General features: G+C 43.4%; 1 protein-coding gene across 4 annotated transcripts; it reads left to right on the forward strand.

Annotated features, from left to right (window-relative positions):
• Window positions 1–1,335: 1,335 nt before the first annotated feature.
• On the forward strand, window positions 1,336–23,480 carry LOC105922522. 4 transcript variants are annotated; one of them, XR_004929465.1, is made up of 7 exons: window positions 1,336–1,461; window positions 11,658–12,532; window positions 14,272–14,368; window positions 14,945–15,140; window positions 15,428–15,528; window positions 15,608–17,291; window positions 22,919–23,480. XR_004929465.1 is itself a non-coding variant. In XM_036131782.1 (7 exons), the coding sequence occupies exons 1-6, from the start codon at window positions 1,397–1,399 to the stop codon at window positions 15,735–15,737; spliced, it is 1,464 nt and encodes a 487-aa protein (XP_035987675.1). In that variant the 5' UTR covers window positions 1,336–1,396; the 3' UTR covers window positions 15,738–15,783; window positions 22,919–23,480. The 4 variants fall into 4 exon arrangements, 2 of the variants coding, with proteins under 2 accessions (XP_035987675.1, XP_021169780.2); XM_036131782.1 differs by having other exon boundaries at window positions 15,608–15,783; XM_021314105.2 differs by lacking the exon at window positions 22,919–23,480 and having other exon boundaries at window positions 15,611–18,495.
• Window positions 23,481–26,252: the final 2,772 nt, after the last annotated feature.

Raw genomic sequence — 26,252 nt, forward strand, 5'->3', positions numbered from 1 at the left:
GGAAAATCTGTTACAGGCTGTGGAACACCTTTGCTTCACCTTCTAGTTATTATAGGATGGGTCAGGTCAGAGCAGAATGTCCCAATCAAAGTCCAGACCTGAATCCAACTGAGAATCTGTGGCAAGACCTGAACTGGTGTTCTCAGATGTTCCTTATTCAAGCTAACTGAGCTGGAGTCCTTTTACATAGAAAAATGGGCAGAAATGTCAGTCTCTAGACGTTCAGAGCAGGCGGAGACAAACCCCAGAAGACCTGCGGCCAAAAGTACAGAGTATTGTCTCAGTGGGCCTAAAGCAAATGCAAACCGCACATTTCAGATTTTTAAGTAAAAATGTGGAAAGGCTTTATTCTTTTTCTACTTCCCTGTCATGCTCTCAGGCTGGACTGCTGGTTTAACGCAATCTGCCGAGTTTCCTTCCATATAAATGTTTCAACCATCCTGAAGATTAAACTAGATTGTTTGATAACCAGGATCAACTGGAACCTGTCAAGAGACTTTTATTGTCACCGTTTTTTACCGTAGGGTAATTTCTCTGGTCACTCCAGTTCACATTACACACAATGAAGGCAAACAAGCAATGAACAGTGCTACATGTTTTGTAGCGTTCAGGAGAGTCACAGATAACAGACAATAAGGTAGTAAGGTGCTTATTGAACAATGATGATCTGAGGCTTTGTTTACAGAAATGTGCATTTAGATATTCAGAGATGACAGTGTGCAGTAGGCAGTAACATTAAGGCGATTGTAACGTATGACGTCTGAATGACTGGACTGGACTTCATAGTTTTGAGCTCTAACGGTAAATCGGAGCTATATGAATAAAACAATTAAAATACTTTGTCTACCACAAAATCCCAATAAAATACAAAAGTTTTTGTTGAACTGGAGTCAATAGTAAAAAAATTCAGGGATACCTCAGCAAAGCTCTGTAGGTAGTTGGAAAAGCTGCAAACAGAGAGACTTAAGAACGAGATGCAGGAACTGACAGGAGAGGTCGTCACCTTCAACTAAAGCTCATTGGAACCAGGCTGGGAGCCTTTGGTCCAGATAAATAAAACATGGTTCAGTCGCCTCTAGGACTATCTTCAGTGGAAACGTGGCTGTTGGAAGATGTTGAAGCCGGACGTGAAATACTCGACGTGGATCAGGAGGTTTCCCTCACACACGCTGAGGTAAACACTCTGTGGGTCATTAGGGTAATTAATCCTGATGAGCTGCTCTGCTTAATCCTGCTTCCTGTCATGCTGGCCAATCAGGGCTGGTGATGTCATCCTCTCCCATCCACCCCCCACCCCCACCCCCACCCACCCTGTGTGTGTTTGTGGGTGTGTGTGGGTTCGTCCTGAGTCTCTGCTCGCTTGTCGGAGCAGCATCAGTGTGAGGACCGAGCCCGCATGAAGCGTCCTCATTTTCCTTTGAGAGGGGACCACAACCTGCTCACCCCGGAGCCCCACTCCTCGTAAGTAACACACACACACATTAACACACAATAATACACAATAACACACAATAATACACAATAACACACACACACACACAGAAAGGCGTCTTAGCAGTTACTGACTCCTCTGATACATTCTGAGCAGCTCAACGAGTTATTTGAAGGTACAAGCTGGCATTCCGTCAACTTTCTGCAAAACTTCAGAACTTTGGATCAGAACTGTGTTTCCTGTAGAACTGCATGAAACTGAATCGTTCCTCTAATAGCGCTGAAAAGTGCCCTGAGTCTTTGTGTCATGGATTCAACACAGTGTTGAAAACATTCCTCTGAGATCGGGGTCCATGTTGACATGAAAGCATCCCGCAGTTGCTGTAGATTTATGAGCTGAAGCCACAAATCCAGCAGAACCTCCACAGAGAACAGACACCTCTGAGTTGGATCTGTGTCGTCCCCCTCAGTCTCAGAGGGAGTCTCTCAGAAGCTTTAACCGTAGCAGCCCCTAAGCTGGTGGATTTGTTGCCACTTGATGTTAGACGGGCTTCTTCTCTTTCTGTTCGTTTCAATGGCTTTTAGCATTTCTATTGTTTTAGGCCTTTTATGTGCTTACATGTCCTTTTTTTTATTATTTTATAATTAAAAAGACGGTTATTTTTGCACAAACCGTCTGAATACTGCATCACTGCACATTTAACTCTATGGTTGCCTTCACCATAGATCACTCTGGCCTTTTGCAACTCAATTACGACCCATAACCTGTTCCATCATCTGTCTATTGGATGGCGAGCTGCTAGGAACTCACCGCTACAATGTGATAGGAAAATGTCTTGTCACCTGAATTGATCTTCCAGTGGACAATATGAACTCGAAACCGGAATAAACTAAACTGAAATTCTGAAAAGGGGGGAAAACATTTAACTGAACTGAAACCTCAAGTGAATAGCAGATTTTTGTTGTTGTTGTTTTCTTTTAAGTTTCCTGTTGGGATATATATATTTTTTCCACCCCATGAAACTATATTTGTTATTCCTATTGCATATTTTTTCATTTGTGTATACATAATTTAAATATATCTATTTATATTCGTATAAATTATTATATTGATTACTATATAGCTCATTAATATATATGCAAATGATAATTCTACCTTGAGAGCATTATATATACGACTCTTAACCATAATTCCTTTTTGTTTGTCTTTTGTTCACACCCCTTGACTCTGTAGCCGAACCTACTTCTGAGTTTATCAGTCTTTCGCAGTCAGTCCCGCACTAGCTATTTAGCGTTACACTCCCATGCCAACAACAAAGACATGCGGTTGCTGTGAGAGAGCCAATCATCATTTTCCCTTCAAAACATTGTTGTGCTTTCAGCCAAGAGGAATAAAATCCGACTGTCTAATGCTATAAGCTACACGCACCAACGGACTGTCTATCACAGCAGGGTGCCTGCTGAAACTCAAAGACCCAAGCCCCCGACTCGTCGCCCTCTTTCCCCCGCTGTTCTGCAGAAGCACAGAAGCACTGGGTAGGAACGCTCCCTCCCTCTCTGTGGGCCCTAGTGAGGAGGAGCTCACATTGAAGCGACCGTAGGCCAGCATGAGGTCCAGAGACCCACAAAGACATGCAGGACCGACTGAGCTAAGTAAAGTCTGTTCTCTGTGACACCAACATCAAAATCAATCAGTCTGTGAAGAAGAAAAACTGATCTGCAAGCTGTGCAGAGGCCCTGACAGGAAGCCTACAGAAACACTTCTGCCGTGCAGAGTTCCCCATGCAGCCCATCAGAGCCCATGTAAAGCTCACAGAGGTCCGGTTCCCAAACAAAGGTTTTTACCCTGGGAACTGCTTGAGCTTTATTCCAACTGGATGACCCAAAAGCCCCATTTCCACTACCCTTGTTAAACCGATCCATGCTGAGCTCGGACTGAGCTCGGATCAGTTAACCAAGCCGAGCTTGGTTCTGACGACCGTTTACACATCATGCTAGCCCAGTTCCTCGCCTCCTAGTGACGATCTGCGGTACTACTGCTCTCTAGGATTGAAGGAGGGACTCAAGCAAATCAAAATGGCGGCGCCTGTAATATTCAGGAAGTTATGCTTGGTTATAATTGCTTTTTGCGGAGAGTCAGGCGAAGATGGCAACTTTTGGTGAATTTACTTGACAGAGTCGGCTTTTGGGACGTGGATAAGACAAACGAACGTCTAATCAGGATTTACAGATGCAGGAAACAACGACAGACGATGAGGTTCATCACTGCTAAGCAGAATAATCACTGGAAACCGTGTGTCACGGTAAGGAAACTAGTATTTTTATGAATGTCTGAAATGTCAGCTGACTGTAAGGAGATGACGCCGTCTGCTCATGCGCTCTTTATCAGAAAACCGAGCCAGAGAAAAACCAGACGGAGCCCACCCATGGAACTATTCTGCATTTAGCACGGTCCGGTTGTGTCTGGCTCAGTTCAGTTCAGTTTGCGATCCATTTACACTCGAAAGTTATCTTAAGGCGGATACGTGTGGAGTGTTTCATACGTTCTGTCGATTTCGTCCGTATTTTGACACGAAAATTGGGAGCTTACGATTACGGACGAAACGGATCAATACGGAGCAATATTACCGGAAACGGTGGGGGCGCTATTGAGTTTGTAGTACAAAATGTCAACAAAATCACGAAGAAGGTTATAATTCTGGGCTTTAAACAATGGCGGGATTCAAGGAACGACTTGCGGAGCTTGTCTGCAGCAACCCACACATATGATGTGTCATGTCTGGGGCACAGCGACAAACAAAAAGTTTACTTACGGAGCAAATACAACAAAATCACGTCTTGGACCGTCGCCATGTTTGATCAATGACAAATTATTGGCACCCAGCACTGCCACCTAGAGGAAATATTGGTTATTGCGCACCTCAACAGACGGAGGTATGAAGGAGTCAACAGATAGAACATACGGACAGAAATACGGACGTGTAGACCAAACGTAGGGTATGAATGGACCTTTAGATACCAAGCTCGGACTGGTCTCAGCATGGTTAAAAAGGGGTGGTGGAAACGGGGTAAAAGTCAACAGAAGAGACACAGGGGTGGAGGTTTGGCAGAGAAATTATAGGGAAGGTCAGGATCGGATTAAAACGGGTTACTTTTAATGTTTTTTAAGTCTGACTGAGGTTGACCTGGAGCTAAGAGGATAAGCTCCCGCTAGAAATTTTTAAAACAATGCCACGCTGACTTGCATGGCATAACAAACTTTATTTGCATATGGGTTTTATACACCGATGGGACATCGTTTGTGTTCTCCATTACAACAAAATATGGCTTTTTAAATGAACTCCAGATGTCCGCTCGCATTAGCCGCTATTAGCTTCCCTAACCAGTTTGAATCTCAATTATTTCCAGGAGAAATAAATACATTAATAAACATCAAGTATCCTAAAGGTTATTGTTATTTAGCAAAGAAATCTTTATTGTTTCCTCAAATAATGTTTTGTTTAACTTGGATTTACATTACGAATGGGTTATACCAAATGTTGTTCTAAATTAGTTAAGCTAATTTAACCTCATTCCACATTGTTTAAGATGAACTTTGGTTCTTTAACTCAGAACTGCAGTGAACCAGGATTCACTGAATGATTCTGATGATGGCTGTGGTGGATGATCCTCCCACCACCACATCGTGTTAGTATTCTTTCTTTCTTTATATTATATTACAGTTTGAGTTATTTCATTTAGACAGGTATTTTCTAATGGGTGCACACTTTGGTTAATGACTGTCTGAATGGTTTATTTACACTTGGTTTTTGTTTGAGGTGCTGCTGATACAAACCAGCTGGAGGAGAAAACCTGGAACATACCATTTGTTTGTTTGAAAGACTGACAGGGGAGACTTGTTTCAAGTTGTTAATTTGTTAATTTTATCACTTAAATATTCATCTATTATTGTTTCTGCTAAGTAAGAGTTAGATTTGCTTTATTTGTTTCATAGAATGTTTTAGTTAATTTTGTATTTATTTGTTCTTTTGTTATGTTGTGCCTCCCTCATGTGGTAGACTTGGGTTACTCCATCCCTATTTAAGCAGCCTTTTGTTCTTTGTTGTAAGGTCAGTTTTGTTTGTGTTGAGTTAGAGTTCAGTTGACCTCAGTTAACTTGGGCCCAAATTAGTTTTTTATCCTTTGATTTATTCTTACGTTAAGTCTTTGTTTTTGTTTACTATTTTTGGAAGAATTAAATTGAATTCTTTCCTACTTTGAACATTTTTTGTCCTTGTTTGAGTCTGATCCCTCACAATGGCTTTCAAAAATTAAATTTTGTCTGTTTCATTTGCATATACATAGTTCCTTATCTTAGTTTCTTTTTATCTTTATTTTGCTTAGTAGTTTTAGTTAAGTTTCACAGCCTAGTAGAGGATTTATTCATTGAAATATGGTGTTAATTCAGATAAACAGCATTATATAGTGATGTTCTCTGGATGTTCATTTATTCTATATGTGTGCAGAGTTTGCTGTTAAAAGAACACCAGTGATCTTATCATCCCTTTGAACTATTGTCCTGATATCAGCTGTTTGAGCTGATATTCACCGGACAATACCTAACAGACAGAGCGTTATTAAACATTAAATAAAACCGTGCGTAATGGCACAACAACATACAGAAAGAACAAAAAGGCTGCAGTTTTTCATTGTTTATTTTGCAGGGAAATAAGCTCCCAATATAAAAGCTGATGTAAAACCCACAAACATTTCCATATTGAATAACTGTTTTAATATCAACAGGAAGTATGTGTATTGTGTCACAATGTTTGAACGTACTCTGAAAGAAATGCAAATCCAGACTGGAACATGTACGTAAGAATTTCCTAAATGTTGCATTTCTCTAGTGCAGAGGTTCCCAAACCTTTTTAGCCGTGCACCCCCTTCCGTGTCCCAACCAGGTTTCCACACCCCCGATCTTCAAAAAAAAAAAAAAAAGTGGATTCACAGACTAAACTCTTATCTACCTGCATACGTTCTCTCTTTATTTATTTTATGTACCCACTTCTAAATCTGAGTCTGACGCACAATTTACGCCGCAAAATAGAAACACGACGAGCAAGTCAGCGAGACAACTGGTAAAGCGGCACAGAGTAACAATGTCAGAGTGCTCCATTATTAATCAGAGAAATAAAATGTTATTTTCTGATGTTTCACAACGGTTGCCTTCAGCAGGTAAACACACCCATGGCAACACACCTCAGCTCACCGCAGCCCCATCGGCGCTTTCCCTGTTTTATTTGAATACACGCTATAAATGCATCTTTAAAATGAACTGCATCTGTCTGAATCACAATGAAAAGTATTACAGATCTTTGCGTGAGCATACTCAAAAAATCACATCTCACAAATTTTACCAGCAGCAGCAGAGGCTGCAGCCGTGTGGGGGTGACATGGGCATCAGTGCTTGTCACTGGTTCAATCACGGCAGCATTGGCAGCGCTGTTTGTAGGCGCTGTGCGATCAATAGAGAGACAGTCACTCAATTTAATCTCGTAAATAAAACTTTCGGCCCGAATTCTATTTTTCCTCTGCTGACGTAAACGATGTTACGTCAGGAGAGAGAAAAATACATTTTTCGCATTCTCGCTGGTTTTCTTTCCCGGATCCGTTATAGTTCTCTCCTCTGTTGACTCCAATTCCTCTCGATCTCTCTTGGTTCCTCTCCTTCTCGATCGCTAACTTTGACCTGCTGTGTAAGCAGAACTGCAGGCCAGCTGCGGTTCCTGAACTGGCTGGCAGGATGGAATAGATCTTGGTGAAGTTGGAAGCTTGGCTTTGGCAGGATGACCACAAATGTGGTTGTTTGGAATCTCCATTTGAGAGGAACCAGTAAGACTTTAAGGCAGACAGAAAAAAAAGAATCTGCCAGCCCCAAAACAAATGTTATCAGAATCTGGATTCCCCGTGTCAGCCTTTAAAGGAGTCATAACCTGGAAATCTGACCTTTTCATGTTAAAACTTTTGTGTTGGGTTAGGGTTAGAAAACCAGGAGTGTGAAAAAGACTTGTTTTTTTTTTTTGTGGGCTCTCTGTACAGACCAGAAAAACCCACAGGAGCACATTCTCTACCAAGCGAGATTTTGGGGGTTCTCCTAGATTTACATCACTCATCGAAGGCCGCTAACTTCAGCCACAGCCATCTCTCGTCAACCACCTTAAATCACTTAGTTGTGTCTCCGCCACTAATGCAACATCCACATTTCTAGTGTTTCTGGTTTAAAATCTTCTCATCTCATTGCTTTGCTATGTGGATATTTATAAACTGCTCCACGTGTTTGTGTCTGCCTGAGTATTGCACTGCCATCACATAAAGTGCTAATATCACATTGCTAACCAGTAAGATCTCCATGGGAGCGCATGAATGTGCATACGAGTCAAATTCTCGTACCTACCCTCGTGAGAAAGAAAAGGGTGTGTGAAAAGGATCTAAGCTCTATTTAAAACATTTTTCTCCTAAAATGGACTAAACATGAATTTAAAGAGATGTTTATAAGGATTGTTTATGTAAAACACAAGGTTATAACTCCTTTAATTTCTCCTGGATGTTATATATAGACGACACACTGTAACCTGGAACAGAGTGCTACTGAAATGCCAGATAACGTTCCATCACTTTCAAAGACTATGGCTGCCACAGTCAGGGCCGGCCCGAGGCAAAAGCGAACTAAGCGGCCGCTTGGGGCCCCCTGGTGGCCAGGGGGGCCTCCAATTTATTTATTTAATTTTTTTTTTTTTTTTACAATTAACAATTAAATAACTTAAACAATAGATATAAATGAATGAATGATGATGGAAGAATTTATTTCATATGTTTTGTGACAGTTTGTATTCAGAAGTTTTGAGAAAAGATTGAAGCATTTTATGTATTGTTTATTAATTTATTTTATATTAATACATAACCTCACTGTATTAGTTTATAATATTCGCTGCAGTCACAGACTATGATTTTGATGATCCTTAAGAAAAATAAAGATCCACTTAAATGTGAATCATTTCGTCCAGTGAGTCTACTCGGATGTGATTATAGGATATTGACCAAAGTACTAGCAGCAAGGATTGAGGCTGTAATAAGTAATATAATACATCCTGACCAGACAGGATATGTTGCTGGTTAACAACTTCCCAGTAATCTCCATCGCCTTTTTAATTTGATATACACTGCTGATGATAACATTGATCAGGAGATTGTAATATCCCTAGATGCCCAAAAAGCCTTTGATAGAATACAGTATCTTAATTTGTTTAACACCCTTGAGAGATTGGGATTTGGTCCTAAATTTCGTTCGTGGATTGAGTTAATATATGCAAATCCCCAAGATATGGTAAGAACGAATAATACAACATCTGACCTTCCACTAATGTTGAGGAATGCTGCTGAACTGGGGGGAATACGCAGGGGGGTGCAAAATCATAAACTTTCGCCATAGGCCGACGACCTTCTCCTTTTCCTGTCACATCCTGCCACAAGCATTTCAGTGGTTCTCCTTATTATTGAAAACTTGGAATATGGAATCCCCTTAAAAACTAACTATTTCAGATATTTTAAGATCCGAGATTTTGTGAAAAAGACATTCTCCTCATCACTTTAATCACCGCAGAGTGGGTGGATAGTGTTGAAGCCGCTTGCTTCCCCGGGTCCGTTGAGTCATGTGCAGGACTTAGTCTAAGAGTGCAACAAAAACTTAGCCAAGGAAACAGAATTGAAGTTTCACCTTTGCAAAAGGAGAGAAGTTGCACCAGCCGACACCTGCGAGCAACAACTCTGTCCTCTTCCTTGAGCAGGCTCTTTTTATTAACTTCAAAGGGAAGGGTCTCACAGAGTTACATGAGCGAATGACACACCTTAACAATACTTCTACCCTACATGGGGTTGCTTCTTTGGCTGCCTTGTTCTGGTTCTTCCGGTCATCGCCTGCAAGCCGCTGACCACAACCCCGAACCTTGTGCTACCAACAAAAGGTTTTGCAAGACAGAAACCCGTCTTGCAAATTCCAAGAATTCCAAATTCTCTTACCAACAGGCCCGGTTTTGAAGCTTTCTGCCAGCTATCTTAAAAGCATATTAAAGCATATAAACACATGTTAAACCTTCATAAAAGTGCAAGAAACGGATCAAAGTTAATACATTCCACAATCGATAGGCTATTGGATATGAATCTGACTACTAAGGGGTCGGTTCATATGCTCTATGTAAATATCCAGAGGGTGGCTTCCCCATCCCTTGACCACATAAAAAGGAAATAGGAGGAAGAATTAGAGCTGGACATATCAAATAATGAATGGAGGTGGGCCGTAGAACACATACATTCTTCGTCTGTATGTGTTAGACATGGACCAACACAGTTTAAAGTGATACATAGACTTCATTTCATGAGGGACAAACTGGCAAGAATTTACCAGGGAGCTGATCAGACTTGCCCTACATGTAAACATGTTCCAGCCAGAACATCTCAGATGAATTCTGGATAAAAATCTTCAAAACCTTTTCATCTATTTACAAAAAAATATTGAACCCTTTCCTTTGGTAGCCATTTTTGGTGTGGCACCGGGGAAACAGAATTAACGACTGTCAAAGGAAAGCAATGGCATTTTCGTCATTGTTGGCCAGGAGATTTATTTCATTTAAGTGGATAAAAGCAGCACCGCCAACTCACAACAGATGGGTAGAGGAGGTGATGGCACACCTAAAGTTGGAACATCTTAGAATTACTTTACAGGGCAACACTAAGAGATATTTCAAGGTCTGGCAACCTTTTATTACACTCACTAAAACGTTTTTAAATGCAATAACGTCTCCATGGATTTTTTGGACGAATCATCTAGACAACTTGTTGGAAATGTTAAGGGCGCAGCGAGTCAAGCCGGCTTCACTTATTTTTGAACTCTACAGCTAGGCTAGCAACCTCTTACCACGCTGAGAAAAGCAAACCGTGTGAAACACGAGGAGTTCCCAAACGTGAAATGCAACAACAGAGAGTTTTTCTTTCCACTGTTGCTTCATGCTTGCTCAGTATGAGGGATTGCAGCAAAGCCATCAACAATGCAGATGACTCTTCCTGTGGCTCTACGGTTCCCCAGGAGTGAATGCTGCTTGTCGGGACTTTGATGCAATCAACTGGTTTCCTTATATAGGACATTTTTGACCAATCTGTATAATCTGACCCAATCTGTATAATATGATTGAACTTGACTTTGTAAAGTGCCTCGAGATGACATGTTTCATGATTTGGCGCTATATAAATAAAATTGAATTGAACTGAATAGAATGTGTTTTAAATGTGTGGATTTGTTAGAAACAGATGTCACAGCAAAGAGATTAAGGATAAAAACAAACATCAAACCACAATCCACTCCGCACCTTGAATGCGTCCAGAAGAATTTCTGTTCTGCATGTAACCAGGATCCAGTGCAGCTGCTGTAGGACTGGGGGATGTGATGAAATGAAGAGGTTTTGGTAATAATGCCAGCAGCTGAAATCTGAACCACTTGAAGCTCATGCAGGAATTTTTGAGGAAGAGTTACAGTAGTCGATGCAGGAGATGATAAGGCCAAGAACAAGAACTGCTGCAGAGTGAGGGGATTTTAGCCCACCATCAGGAAGGGACAAAGACGACTGATATTCCTTAGATGATAATTTGTGGACCGGGTAAAGTCATTGAGGTGAAGGATTGAGCGCTATTGATGATGACACCCAGAGGTGAAGGGGAGACTATGGAGCCTTCAACTGAGAGAGAAATTACCGATTTGGTTCCTACAAGAAGGATCTCAGATTTGTCACTGTTTAGTTTTAAGAAGTTAGTCCTGAACAAAGATATTATTTCGGATAGCAGGTAAAGGAGGAGGGTGGTAGTATATAATTTGGCTTACATGAAAGATAGCTGGGTGTCATCTGTGTAGCAGTGAAAAATGGATGCTATATTTTCTGAGGATCTTGGCAAGGGGAAGAAGGTAGGGGTCCAGGACAGTACCTTGAGGGACACTGGTTGTGACAGGGGATGGATGGGAACTAAAAGACATTAGCAGCAATCAAACAGTAGTAGAATATTTGGTTGCTGCTGCAAGGTTGTTAGAATGATGAAATCGTTGCAGCATGCAATGTTATGTGATAAACAAACCTACAGGACTCAGCCATGTATCTCGTGTAAACTGGTCCCATCTTAACTCTCTAACTGTTGTCTGTTTGCAGGCTGGGGATCAATGTAAGAGAACAGGTGACGTTGGAAGGGGGTGCCTCAGTGTCACGACATCTGAGTGACTTGTCCTCCAGGTGTCAGACATCAGCTTCTCCAAATCGTCGTCTACGGTTTGAGGATGAGACAGAAAAGGAGGCGGAGTCTCGTTACCTGGAACGTCAGTTTCAAAGGGGAAGGGTCGGGCTGCAGGGGACCAGTGTCCTAGCATCCAAGCTGGATATAAATCAGTCCATTAACATCCGATTAGGACACAGGGGAGCTGAACATGATGCTGATCAGCAGCAGAGAGGAAGAACGTTGATGAGTGTGGCACGTTCTATTGAATCAGGGGGGGTCATGTTTGAAGGCAGAGCCCAGCAGGTACACCACCTTTCCCTACATCCAACTTTAAATGAGGTAGAGAGGAAAAGCCTGAAGAGGCCCCATCTCCACGTGCGGACAGAGTTGCTCAAAGAATCCTATATTGGCTGCATCACACCTGCAGACTCAGGTGATGGAGAGGGCGGGGCTGTCAACAAGCATGTAACATGGAGAGCCAGTACAACAGGAATAAATGGAAACCAGGGTACCACTTCACCGGGCTCCCCCACTGCAGAAAACCCAATCAACCCGTATGGCACTTACAAAGTGAGGACGCTTCCCCAGCCATCTACGACCCAGCATCATGCCCAAAAATGTATCTACTCTTTAACCCCTCTAACTGTGACATCACAGATGATGTCAGAGAATGGAAGACTGAATAACATTATGAAAGGAAAGGACCTAAACCAAAACCAGGAAGAGCAGAAGAAACTGTCAGCCACTGAGCGTCACAGAGAATCTCAAATTGGACTAGAAGTGAATAGGAGACAGCCCTGCTCTACCTCAGGTGAGAACATCCTCCTAATGATTCAACTGGATACCCATCGACATGTTTATGTGCAGATTTGTTCACCTGGAGACTCTCACCAGTAGGTTTGTTCACAAAAGACCTGTTTCTGTGGTATCTGACTTGGCGACTAATTAACTCGTAGACCCTGATTCTGATCCGTCAACCCATTCACTGAGACAGTGTGACCAGTAGAGTCGCTGAATCACTACTGTAACGTGGTTTGTCTTTGTGTACCCCTATGACCTGGAGGGCTTTGTTGTCCTCAGTTTCAGCTTTTGGTAGAGTCTTCTATGTGCCCTTAAACCCAACTGCTGGAGAGGGGCTGGACTCCCTACTACTTTATAGATGCCCAGGAAGAAAGGGGTCTGGCAGGGGTTGAGATACTCAGAAGCCACTGGCTGAGTTCTATTTCTGAGTTTTCCCTGGTGAACAAGAGGGTTGGTTCTTTGTACTTCCATACTGCTAAATGGGAGGTACTGACTGGCTGCTGTCTGTGCTCATGCTCCAAACAGCAGTTCAAACTACATTGACTTCTAGGAGTCTTTGGATGGTGTTCTAGAAGATTTACCATCTGGGGATTTGGTGATATTCCTAGGGGAGTTAAATGTCCATGTAGGGCACAATGGTGTCACCTTAAGGGTGTGATTAGGAAAAATGGGCAGTGTGGCAAGAAGGACTACGCCTTCAGTGCTTGTAAAAGCTAAAAGTGGGGCATGGGAAGAATTTGGAGAGGCTATGGTAAAAAGATTCTTGTGTGCTTCAAGTTGCAGAATACCTTTTTTTAGCAACTCAGAAAGGGGAAACAGTGAGCAGGAACTACAGACCCAGACAGAGAATATTGATGGGTGTTTGAAAGAGCATGTCAAGGACTATCCAGTCAACATCATCCTCCATGGTGAAGGCAGAGTCTCAAGAATTAGGAGAAGTTGATTCCATCACGTTGGTAGGGGTTGCTGGGCAAATAAAAAGCTTCCTTGCGCTAGGGCACCAAGTGTGATTGTTTGCTGTGGTTGGGATTCAACCTGAGATGCTGAAAGCATCTGAAAGATGCTGAAAATCAGAGGCTATCAGGGTTGTGGGTCCCAATATTTAAATATTTTAGATAAAACTAAAAAACAATAATGTGAGGAACTAAAGGTAATATTTCAGATGGACTATGGTATGATGCCACACCGCATCTCTCTATGTTGTTCTCCAGTCTCTTGTGCATGGGGACAGCTGCCGCTCTGGGCTTAGCCCTTCCCTGCCGTAAGACGCCACCATCAGAGCAGTGTTGGAGCAACATGGCGGAGAGCACCCCCAGCAGATCCAAAATTGCTTACAGCATTATAAAGTTATGAGTTACTTACTACTTCTCTAGAAATGTTCCTCTGAAAGGTGAAGCTGTTCTGCTGTGTTTTATCCTTTGCAAATAGGCGCATAGGACGCAACACGTGAGAAAGGAGGGACCGGGTGGCAGCTGAGGTGGAGGTAGAGAGGCGCGGCTTGCACACATCTTGTTTTGGTCTACAGACAGTGCACAAGCACTGAAATATCACTTAAACCTTTCATAAAGGAGACCGGAGACAATGTTTCAATTATAAGACTGAATTAGGTGAAAATCTTAGCTTGGTAAGACAACTGCAAGAATAATTTAAGGATAAAGAACAAGTAAAACTCACATTAGATGACAAATTTCAAGCAATTTAAAAATAATTCAGAAAATTAATCAGTTGCATCACATTTTTGGTTCACAGCTGAGGACAATGCCCCGCCCACCTCAGGAAGCGCTGATAGATCCCTCAGACACCCAATCAGAGAGGAGCTTCATAGTGCTGTTTCACTACCTGAACGGTGAGTTTAAACCCATACTGATGACATAATGACCAGGTGATCCAGGTTGACTCCATCACAGCCAAATCACCAACAGTAGAAACTGGTAACTTTACTAGGTTTAACAAGTCTGCTCATTCTCCAGCTCACTTGGGTCTAAACAGCAGATGTTTTGGAGTTGGTTTAGTTAAATTCATTTTTTTCAATTCATTTCAGTTTCATTCCTAGAGCTCCAATCCACAACACATCATCTTTAGGTTCTTTCCAAAGTCAGCTTCCATCAGATCCTCCAGGTTGGTGAGAAAGTTTCCTCTCTAAGGAAACCCAGCAGGTTGCATCAAGTCTCTCCAAGCAGCATTCACTCCTCCTGAAAGAGCGTAGAGCCACAGTGGACAGTCGTCTGCATTGTTGATGGCTTTGCAGCAATCCCTCATACTGAGCATGCATGAAGCCACAGTGGAGAGGAGTTTCCAGATTGTGGAACAAAAAGCTGACTTGCACTAAGGGAAAGGTGTAAAATTCTGACCTTGGATCAGTTTTAAGCTTTTCTGTAGCTTAGAAATGAACCAGAATCTGTCATTTTCTGACTGTTTTCAGATTCAGCAGAGATGGACCCTCTTGTCGATCTCTGCGTCGTCTTTTCTCCTCCATCAAACTGGGCACAACTCGGTCCAGCAGCCTCGACCGGCGAGCCACAAAGCCTCGTCTCCCTGTTGCTGACCATGGTCCCAAAGATGACAGGAAGTCCTGCAGTCTGTTAAAGAAATCACCATCTGCTCAGTCTGTGTGTGTGGTAAGGACTTCAGCTTTATGCTAGTAAAAATTCTCAGTCATCCAGGTCATGATCAATCCACAAAAGGTTAAAAACAAAACAACTAGACTTCTATTCTAAAGATGTTTCGCTACCCACCCAGGAAGCTTTTGAATTGAGAAAGCTTCCTGGATGGGAAGAGAAACGTCTTCAGCTTCAGAATAGAAGTTGTTTTGTTTTTAACCTTTTTGTTGGATTGAGTCTTCAGGTTTAATTCGAAAATGTCAAACATTTATTCCTGAGTTGTAAGTGCCATGCCTTTCCTGCAGGGGGCGCAAGGGTTGCAGATGAAGAAGTCCTCATCGTTGCAGAGTTTTGGTTCAGAAAAGAGCAGGAACCGCTGTGCAGACTGCAGAGCTGCTGATGAGCAGTAAAACATCTGTTTTTATCAGCTGACCACAGAAACTGTTCACCCAATCAGAACCCAGTTTCCACCTGTGTCTATCCAGCAGGTCCTTGCCCCGATGTCTGAGCACAGAGGACATCAGCCAGCCCTGCTCACTGAGATCTGTCGGTCGGGTTCTTCAGGTCTGTTCAGATGGGACAGTTCTGTTGGAACTCAGCCGACCATCAGATTAGAGGTTCGGGTTCGTGATCAGCCGAGGAAAAGGGCGATCAGACTCTGGTAATATGCCACAGGGCACTGCAAACTTTGTCCCTTTTGTTCCACTTAAACTACCTTCAAAAGATGTTATTGAGATTTTAAGAGACAGACCAAAATAAAGTTGTGCCTCATTAAGTGGAAGAATGTTTTACGAGTACGATTCTTTAACAAAACATTCTAAACACTGATTAAAGCAATTATGCTTCATTTATTAATATAATAGTGAGGAAAACTCAGCACAGGAAAGGTTTTTAGTAAAAAATAATTTATGAGAACAAAAAAACATCAACAGATAATCAATCCACGGGTACGAGGAATCGTTGCCTTGACTAAGATTTCTAAGCAGTAGGCAATGGAGCGCGTGGGACATGGAAAGGATCCCTGGGAGCTGATGGCAACCTGCATCTCCTGCAGAGCTTTCAGCATAAAACTATGAAAAATAGAAAATAATAGAGTTAACACTCTACCCGCTATGTTTACACGAAGAGCCGGGCTCAGAGAAACGTGGTTATCAGTGCTCTGATGTTTCCACAGAACAGCTGAAATGGTTTATGATTAATTCCTAGATTAAATTAAAATACCAAAAACGTCCTGCAAACATATTACATTTTAAATTCTGGTACTTGCAGTTATTCACCACAAACCCACTAGACCATGGGTCTTCAACGTTTTCCAGGCCAAGGACCCCCAAACTGATGGCGAGATGGAGCGGGGACCCCCTAATTATATATATTGTATAAAATTGTGTTACATCAAACTGGTCCTATAGTGCCATGTGTAAATGTACCTTGTTATTGTGCATTCAATACTAAGATACTCAAATAATACACAGGTTCATATATTCATGTTTTTATTTTAAACATGTGCGAGGCACAGTGAGTAGGGTGGCCATGCCACTGCCAATTATAAACATAACATAACACAATAAACTGATACCTGCCAAGATCAACAATGTCTGTCAATTGCATGCAATCATGCATAAAAGCTATTTAAATGGACATTTTTAAAACACAAATGTGAAAAGGAAAATAAGTGATGCTTGTTAGTGCCACTGGCATGCATAAACATACCTGTTATATTGCATACAATACTGAACTATTAACATAACTGACAGATTCATGTTTTAATTTTAATTAATTAATTTATTTTTAATTCAACCAAAACTTTCGCGACCCCCATGCAGTACCTCCGCGGACCCCCTAGGGGTCACGGACCCCCTGTTGAAGACCCCTGCACTAGACGCTTTACATCCGGTGTCGTATTATTAAAAAGAGTGCGGTGAGTCAAACTGTATCATTGTTCTTGGTTTATTCAGGATCACTAAACTTCCAGCATGGCTTCATCATAACAATCAGCTTCACCTGGACTACTTAAGCCGGACGCTCTTTTATGATGTCATCACAGGTGGCCATTTATAGTTTCTAACCATGTGTAACATTAACACCACATCTCCCCTCTCTAGAATCAATGGGTGGACTACCATTGATTCAACAGACCTTAGAGGATTATTCTGCCTCTACAGCTGGAAGGTCTGTGTCTCCCTAGAGCTAGGAAAACAATATAAACAGAAATACATATTTAATCATTCTTGAGCTTTTAGCATAATATTTACACCAATTATTTTATTTCCTTTAGCTACAAATTCAGTCTATCTGGTTTCACAACCCGTCTCCCAAACCTGGTTCTAGTAGTAGGTGAAAGTTCAGGAATGCTCTGCTGTAGAGGTTCTTGGTCTTTAATCTACACACCTTGTCCTGGAGTAAGTTTGCTAAGAACTCTTGCTCTGTGGCGTGAATCACATCTCTCTGCATCTTTTATCCTTCTCTCCTTTTCTTTTTGAGCAACAATCTTACTGTTTGGAAGAACTGGCCTCAACAAAGATGGAAGTTTTAGCTGCTGGCTCAGTCCAGGCCACCACACTGACTGCCGCGCTCGTTCTCCACATTTCTCCACTCCCTGATGTCCTTCATGTAATCTCATGAGCACATTATTTCTCATAATTGAAGGAATAACAAGTTTTTCTCTTTTTTAACAAAAAAACATCATTCACTGTAAGAAATGCCTTCCCAGCCCAATACAGTGTGAGTGCTGGTTCACTGTTAAAGTGTGTCGGCCATCCTTCCTCACACAGCTGCATCACCCGGGCACATATGCTGTCCCTTTCAGCTCCTCTCTCAGCTCTTCAAGGTAACCAGTGCTTGTTTTATATCACACTATCCACATATATATCTGAATCTTCAACCAACTGCGTTTCAGTTTTTGTTAAGTTTTCTGTCATGGGGGTACGCGACAGTGTGTCAGCTGTCCACAGATGTTTTCCTGGCATGTATGCGATGGAATAGGAATATCATGAGATGCATTGTAAAGCGCTGAATACGTGGTGGAAGAGCATCTAACATCTGGGAACTCAACAGACTCAGAAGTGGTTTATGATCAGTCTCCATTTGGAAATGTTTGCCAATGAGATAATTACTGAACCTTTCATAAGCCCAGGTAAGACTCAAAGCTTCTTTTTCTGCTTGTGTGTATCTCTGCTCAGTCTGTGTTAGAGATCGTGACACATATGCAACAGGTCTCCATTCCTGACCCCATTTCTGAACGAGCACACTCCCCAGACCAAAAGCTGACGCATCTGCTGAAACTTTACTGCTGAAACTTGACACCGCCGACGTGTGGAAGACTCTGAGGAGAGTCCGTCTGTCCGTCTTCTTCCGCTTATCCGGGGTCGGGTTGCGGGGGTAGCAGCTTCAGTAGGGAGGCCCAGACGTCCCTCTCTCCAGCCACTTGGGCCAGCTCCTCAGGAGGAATCCCAAGGCGTTCCCAGCAGGGAGACATAGTCCCTCCAGCGTGTCCTGGGTCTTCCCCTGGGCCTCCTCCCGGTGGGACGTGCCCGGAACACCTCACCAGGGAGGCGTCCAGGAGGCATCCTGACCAGATGCCCGAGCCACCTCAACTGGCTCCTCTGGACGTGGAGGAGCAGCGGCTCTACTCTGAGTCCTCCCCGGATGACTGAGCTCCTCACCCTATCTCTAAGGGAGAGCCCAGACACACTATGGAGAAAACTCATTTCAGCCGCTTGTATCCGGGATCTTGTTCTTTCGGTCATGAGCTTTGGGTCGTGACCATAGATGAGGGTAGGAACGTAGATCGACCGGTAAATCGAGAGCTTCGCCTTTTGGCTCAGCTCTCTCTTCACCACAACGGATCGGTGCAGCGCCCGCTTCACAGCAGACGCTGCACCAATCCGCCTGTCCATCTCCCGCTCCATCCTCCCCTCATTCGTGAACAAGACCCCAAGATACTTGAACTCCTCCACTAGGGGCAGCACATCCTCCCCAACCCGGAGAAGGCACTCTACCCTTTTCCGGTTCAAGACCATGGTCTCGGATTTGGAGGCACTGATTTTCATCCCGGCCGCTTCGCACTCGGCTGCGAACCGCTCCAGTGAGAGCTGTAGATCACGCCCTGATGAAGCCAATAGGACCACGTCATCCGCGAATAGCAGAGACGCAATCCTAAGGCCACCAAAACGGATCCCCTCAACACCTTGGCTGCGCCTAGAAATTCTGTCCATAAAAGTTATGAACAGAATCGGTGACAAAGGGCAACCTTGGCGGAGTCCAACTCTCACCGGAAACGAGTCCGACTTACTGCCGGCAATGCGGACCAGACTCTGACACCGGTCGTACAGAGACCTGACAGCCCTTATTAAAGGGTCCGGTACTCCATACTCCCGGAGTACCCCCCACAGGATCCCTCGGGGGACACGGTTGAATCACTGAGCTATATTATACACTGGAGTGCTAATCACCGTCTGTTTGAACGAGTCACTTTGAAGCCACCAGCCGCCATATTGGTACTCCCTATTTCCCCCCAGTAACTAGGGAATATGTGCGTTACAGCATCGAATAACGAGGATTTTCTCATGTTCAGGGGGGGGCTTAAGACTTTTAAAATGTCAAATGCCGTATAGTTTGATGTTATGTTCTAAAAATATCAAGTACTGAGAAAGTCATGTGCTGAAATATTTTGCATTTTATTCATTTAAATATATATGTTTAACATTTATAAATATATAAATAACAATGTACAAAAACATATATTTACATATGTGTATACATATATATACATATATACATATACACATACTTATATATACATATATATATTTAATATGAATAACATGTAAAATATTTCAGCACCTAATTTCCTAGTAGTTGATAGTGTTAGTACATCCACCGACTGTAGAATTACCTGTGAAACGTTTTCACTCAGCCAGAAAACTGTTTGTTGTTGCAACCAAATCCTATAGGATTCTGTGAGAGTAGGGAGGAGCAAGATGGCGGCCAGTGACTTCAGTTTATCGGCAAAATCAGCACTCCAGTGTATTATATAGCTCAGTGGGTTGAATGCCTTCTCCAGATCCACAAAGCACATGTAGACTGGTTGGGCAAACTCCCATGCCCCCTCCAGAATCCTGCTGAGGGTGTAGAGCTGGTCCAGTGTTCCACGGCCAGGACCAAAACCACACTGCTCTTCGTGAATCCGAGATTGAACTATCCAACGGACCCTCCTTTCCAGAACCCCTGAATAGACCTTACCAGGGAGGCTTAAGAGTGTGATCCCTCTGTAGTTGGAACACACCCTCCGGTCCCCCTTTTTAAATAGGGGGACCACCACCCCAGTCTGCCAATCCAGGGGAACTGCCCCCGATGTCCACGCAATGTTGCAGAGCCGCGTTAACCAACACAGCCCCACAACATCCAGAGCCTTAAGGTACTCAGGGCGAATCTCATCCACCCCCGGAGCCTTGCCACCGAGGAGCTTTTTAACAACCTCGGCAACCTCAGCACCAGAGATGGGAGAACCTGACCCAGAGTCCTCAGGCTCTGCTTCCTCAATGGAAGACGTGTTGGTGGGATTAAGGAGGTCTTCGAAGTATTCCGCCCACCGACGCACGACGTCCCGAGTCGAGGTCAGCAGCACACCACCCCCACTGTAAACAGTGTTGGTACTGCACTGCTTCCCCCTCCTGAGACGCCGGATAGAGGACCAGAATCGCTTCGAACGGCTTTGAAGCAATTTTTTTTTTATTTTATTACAATTAAATAATAATAATAATATGTTCATAGTGTTTTTTTTCCTAATCCACCTCTTATATCTTTTAATCCTTATGTAATTTTGTCTGTGTTGTGTGTACCTGCCTGTTGCTTTAATCCTATGAATTTCCCCGTCGTGGGATAAATAAAGGATTAGCTAATGTTATCTTATATAACACTTTTTAATAGGATATATGTACTGGGTTCTTTCAAGGTCTTAATTAAAATTTCTAGCTCCAGTAAAATATGATAGATAATATCTACTTTGAAAGTTAACATGAACTGCTGCTGAAGATGAACACTGATCTACCTGGATGTTCCCTGGAGGACTGAAACGCCTCAGTCAGAGACGTCAGTCTGTGGGTCTGTCGGGGCAGTGAGAGAGGTTTTGTCTCCTCTCTCCGTTTCTGTCGCTCCTCGTTTTGTTGCTCATGTTTTTTCACGTGCTTAGATAAATTTGTTGTGTTTCCACTGAATTTAACCAGCTTTTTACAAAACATACAGCTTGATTTCATTTATGGTATTAAAATATAGCCAAACAACGCTACTTTCCCTCTTCATGTTTTTCCGCTCCTAAAGCCGGGCGTACACTGTACGAGTTTTTCCCCTTTTCGGGCCGATTCTTCAGTCGTGCGAGCATTTTTTGAATCGGCCGAATTTCAGCTTGATCGTAGAGGGGGGGAGGAGGGGGACTGGCTTCTCACGACTACCTCCAGATTAGGAATCGGACGATCGGTGAAAATCAAACATGTTTGAAATTCAGTCGGCTGTCGTGAGGTTTTCGTGAGCGCATCCTGCTGTTCAAGCAGAGCTACGAGGGGGCGCCCTCCCCTCCTCTCCGTCCCCGCCAGCGGAGGGAGGGAAGCGGGCGTCCCTGAAGCAACCTCCGGCCGGTGTTGGGGAGGGCGAGCCGTCCGGTCCGCGCAACGCGCTGGCCGCCTGTTTCGGCACTCCTCCGCGGTCCGCGCAACGCGCTGGCTGCCTGTTTCGGCACTCCTCCGCTTGCTGGGGGGGCGGGCCAGGCGACCTGCCGTGCCGCGCGGCCGCCGGTGCGTCTCGTCCCTCCTCTCTCTCCCCTCCGTTCCCCTGACGCCCGGTGCCTCCTGCGTGCCTCGCCAGAGCTGGGCTCGACCCCCTGCTCTGGGTCCCTGTCACCTACCGTCGCTCGCCTGCCTCTGTCCACCACAGCGAGCGGTCCCAGAGGGGACACGACGTACAGTGTGAGCAGTCCGGTCTCGTCCGAGCGTCGCGCCGCACAGATCGTGAGCGGTGAACTTTTTAAACCCCGCGGTTCCCTCGCACAGTTTGAGATGTATATAAGTACCACGACTGAAAAACTCGTACAGTGTACGCCCGGCTTAAAGTCTCTCTCTCTCCGAGTCTGAGCAGCAGCGCGGTTGTTTGTAAGAGAGAGCTGAGTGGGCGGGCCAGGCTGAGCCTGCGTGCTGATTGGCTGGTGCCGCTGAGCCATGTACGAGAGGGGAGGGACGGACGGACAGGGAGACTTTGGTGAAGCGCGCGCTGACTGAAACTCTGACAAATGGTCAGAGTGTCAGTTTTGCCCCCCCCCCCCCCCCCCTCTGTCCTGGGCCCAGGACAACTGACCCGTTTGTCCCCCCCTGTCGGCGGGCGTGCCTCTGACCACCGTCTTTCCCAAGGACACAAAGACTGAGACGGTTGGAGGGGGGATCGAACCAGTAACCCGCCAGTTACAGGACGAACTCCCTAACTCGTGCGTAACTGTCACCCTATTTCCACCTATACTTTATAACTAACTTTAGATTAGACTGGCTTGTTTTTTTATACTGGTCTCTGTGCTTTTGCTGTCATGCTTCATTTGGCCAAACTGCCCCCACAAATACCAGGGCTATTGCTTTGGTTGTTTTGTTTGGACACGTGGCCAAAAGCTCCGATACTAGTCCCAAACAGAAAGACAGACTGAAGGCTCTGTCTACATGTGTTTGTGTACTTAAAACGAGGTATAAATGGGTATGTATGCAGGGTTTCAGAGATAAAACTGTCATTTTTAAGCCCGCTCTAACTCCGTCTGGTTCCAGGTGTGTATGTGAAGGACATGGTGGACTGCGGCAGTGAGAAGCTGTATGCTGGCCTCTTATCTCTTGGAGATGAGATCTTGGAGGTGAACAGAGAGAAAGTGGCCAGTCTCAGCCTGGACCAGGTGAACCAGGTGATGGTCAAAAACCCGATTGCCACCGTGCGTATCCTCAAACAAAGAACTCCTCCATGCCCTAGGAACTAACTACCTCCTGGTTCCTGGATTGCTTTCTGACCCCATGGAGTTGGTCTGTGGCCATATTTAGAGAAGAGGGTGGAGCTTTGAAGTTGGGACTTTTCATTAATGAGGGAAGCATGCGGACCAGTGCAGGCAACAACCAACAGAGTAAAATCCACCAAATCTCTCCTCCAGCCATGTTGATGACAGCATCTAAGACGGACACGACCTCCTGTTCACTGGTGGCCAAACTACAGGAAGTGGACTGGAGGACTCAGATGGATCCCAGCCTGAGTTGAGCAGAGTTTAAATGCACGGACAGTCACTGGGATTATTCAATAGAAGGTGAACTGGACTTAATAAAACTTGTTGTACCCCCAACTCCTCATCTGTTTGAAATGTTTGTGTTCAAACAGATTTTAAAACAATTTCAAGCATCTCTTAAACCCAGTGTTAGAGAGCCAGTTACACTGGTACTCAGTATTGGCACTTTAAAATGTTACTACAGGGACTTTTTTCCAGCGGCCCATCAGAGTGAATCAGACCGACCCAGATTCAGGTCCACTTAATCACCAATCAGTGGGCTGGAGTGAGGTGGGAGACACATGTCTCTGACTGAACCTACCACTGTCTAGCTTAGAGGAGCCAGAAGTATCTTCTGAAACAAACTTCAGTCAGAAAAGTAAAATATGATCTTTGGATGATAAACTGTGGCTTCAAGCATTTGGGTACAGGCTCTTTCCATTTCTGATCTTCCAGAGCTGCTACAACTTAATTGGATTTAAAATACTTAATTATCCCAAAAGGAAAGTCTGGCCAGCTTACTAGCTTTGAATGACCCGGGAGAGTTTGCAGTATCAGTGGAAATCCCATTACTTTGTGATAAGTGCAGGAAATACATTTATCCTGCTTTTATTTTGAAGGCCACTATTGCTTTTTCTAATTAACATCAACAGTGTTTTTAAGTCAGAAATGTGTTTAACAGTTTCTAAAAAGGCTCTAAGTCTTTGTGTCCATCAGCTAATGTTTAAGACATAAAATGTATGCAGAATTTAAAAGATAAAGCTGAAAAGCAGTAAATAACTGAGCACACGAAAGACGCAGTCAACCTATCCCAGCCAGTGTTGTCTCCTTAAATATCTCCAATTTTAGTGTTTGATAATTGAGAAAGAAAATGTTGCATGCAGGCTAAAGTAGCCACGTAGAATGTGCGGTCGAGCATGTTGCTCACAACAGCAACTGCAGCAAGATGTCACTATTATGCTATTACTGTTAGACCTGAATAGACCAACTATTAACTCTGTTCATACTTTGCTTTACACTGTAGTTTGTATCTTCCGAGGTACCTTTTAGTTGGGTGTCTGATTAATTATAGTGATTATTAAGCAAGGACAAAGTGTGTGGGATTGTGTTTGCAAAAAGGACAAGACAAGGTGTTGTGAATAGTACATGTATTAAATAGTAAATTAACACATAAATCCAGATATTCTGGAGCAGCGCAGTTTCAAACTTTTTAGAACTGTTTAGAACTCTATGGGACTCATTCTATGGGACACACACAATAAACCACAGGGACTACTGTGTGGATATTTGACCATAAGAGACGCCCTGCCTGAGGAAGATCAGCTTAAACACCTTCTATATTAATCAAATCTGAACCTCTTGTGCCTTTCAGAATCATAGCTACACAAAAACTCTTCAGCTGACAGGTTACAGGTTGAGGGGTACAATATGTTTAGAAGAGACGGACCTAAAGGAAGGGGCGGGGGGTTTATTTTATGTCAAGGAGAAGATTAATTGTCAATTGTATTAATTGTAAAGAAATAATATTACCAACTAATAAAAATTATGTCAAACAAATCATAGAAGGGCCCACAGAGACTCTTGTTGATCTGGCTTTTACAAACAGCCCTGACCGCATTATAATAATAATAATAATCTCACAATGGAGAAATTCACTTCTGCATCTTAACCCACCCCCTTGGGGAGCAGTGGGCTGCCACTGTGTGGCGCCTGGGGAGCAATCAGGGGTTAAGGGTCTTGCTCAGGGACCCAGAGTGGTAGTCAGTGGGAGTTGAACTCAGAACCTCTGGGACCCAAGCTCAACACTCTAACCACTAGGCCACCACTCCCCCCATTATGAAAAGATAGAATTTGGTCAAAGGAATATCATATCATAATTTGATCTTGTTTTTGAGAAAACATAACAAAAAGAGATTTTTTTATACATCCTTTAATACGTTAAATAATTTCAAAATCCCTAAAAGTGAGTTAATAAATCTTAAGTGGGTAATCAAAGAAGTTGACTGGAATCAACATTTTAAATGAAAATAATATGGATAACAACTGCTCTACTTTTATGACAGAACTTCAAACAACCGTTTCTCGTTTCATGAAAAAGGTAAAAGTCAGGACAAAAAAAGTTAATTATGGTTAAATGAAAGGATACGTTCATTAATGAAATAAAGAGACAATGTCCTTAAGTTGCCGCTTAAAACTAAATTGGATAATGATAGATGTGTATTTTACCACAATAAGAAACAAAGTTATAAAGGAATTCAGAAACGCTAAGGCCACTTTCTTCATTACTGCCATCACTGAAGCCAAGGGCAACGCTAAACAAATTTGGAAAAAATTTAAAACGCTAGCAGGACAAATAGGAACAGGACCATTGAACTTGATATCAAAGGGAATGTGACATGTTAAATCAAGAATAGAATTTAAAATTCTCCTTCTAACGTATAAAGCCCTTAATAATCAAGCTCCATCGTATATCAGAGCTCTGATTACCCCGTATGTTCCTAACAGAGCACTTCGCTCTCAGACTGCAGGTCTGCTGGTGGTTCCTAGAGTCTCTAAAAGTAGAATGGGAGGCAGATCCTTTAGCTATCAGGCTCCTCTCCTGTGGAACCAACTCCCAGTTTTGGTCCGTGAGGCAGACACCCCGTCTACTTTTAAGACTAATCTTAAAACTTTCCTTTGTGACAAAGCTTCTAGTCAGAGTGGCTCATGTTACCCTGAGCTACCTCTATAGTTATGCTGCTATAGGCTTAGGCTGCTGGAGGACATCAGGGTCTATTTCTCTCTCTCTGCTGATTTCTACTGTTCTCCAGTTTTGCATTGCATTGCATTGAAATGACTGCTGTCATTTCAGCTTT

The sequence above is a fragment of the Fundulus heteroclitus genome, unplaced genomic scaffold, assembly GCF_011125445.2.
Source record: "Fundulus heteroclitus isolate FHET01 unplaced genomic scaffold, MU-UCD_Fhet_4.1 scaffold_46, whole genome shotgun sequence".
Lineage (NCBI taxonomy): Eukaryota > Metazoa > Chordata > Actinopteri > Cyprinodontiformes > Fundulidae > Fundulus > Fundulus heteroclitus.

Excerpts from the sequence above, each read along its gene's own strand:
- LOC105922522 (XM_036131782.1), top strand. The coding sequence starts at position 1,397 with ATGAAGCGTCCTCATTTTCCTTTGAGAGGGGACCACAACCTGCTCACC. Across the intron at positions 1,462-11,657 it reads ACCCCGGAGCCCCACTCCTC|GCTGGGGATCAATGTAAGAG; the intron begins GTAAGTAACACA and ends GTCTGTTTGCAG. Across the intron at positions 14,369-14,944 it reads GCTGTTTCACTACCTGAACG|ATTCAGCAGAGATGGACCCT; the intron begins GTGAGTTTAAAC and ends GACTGTTTTCAG.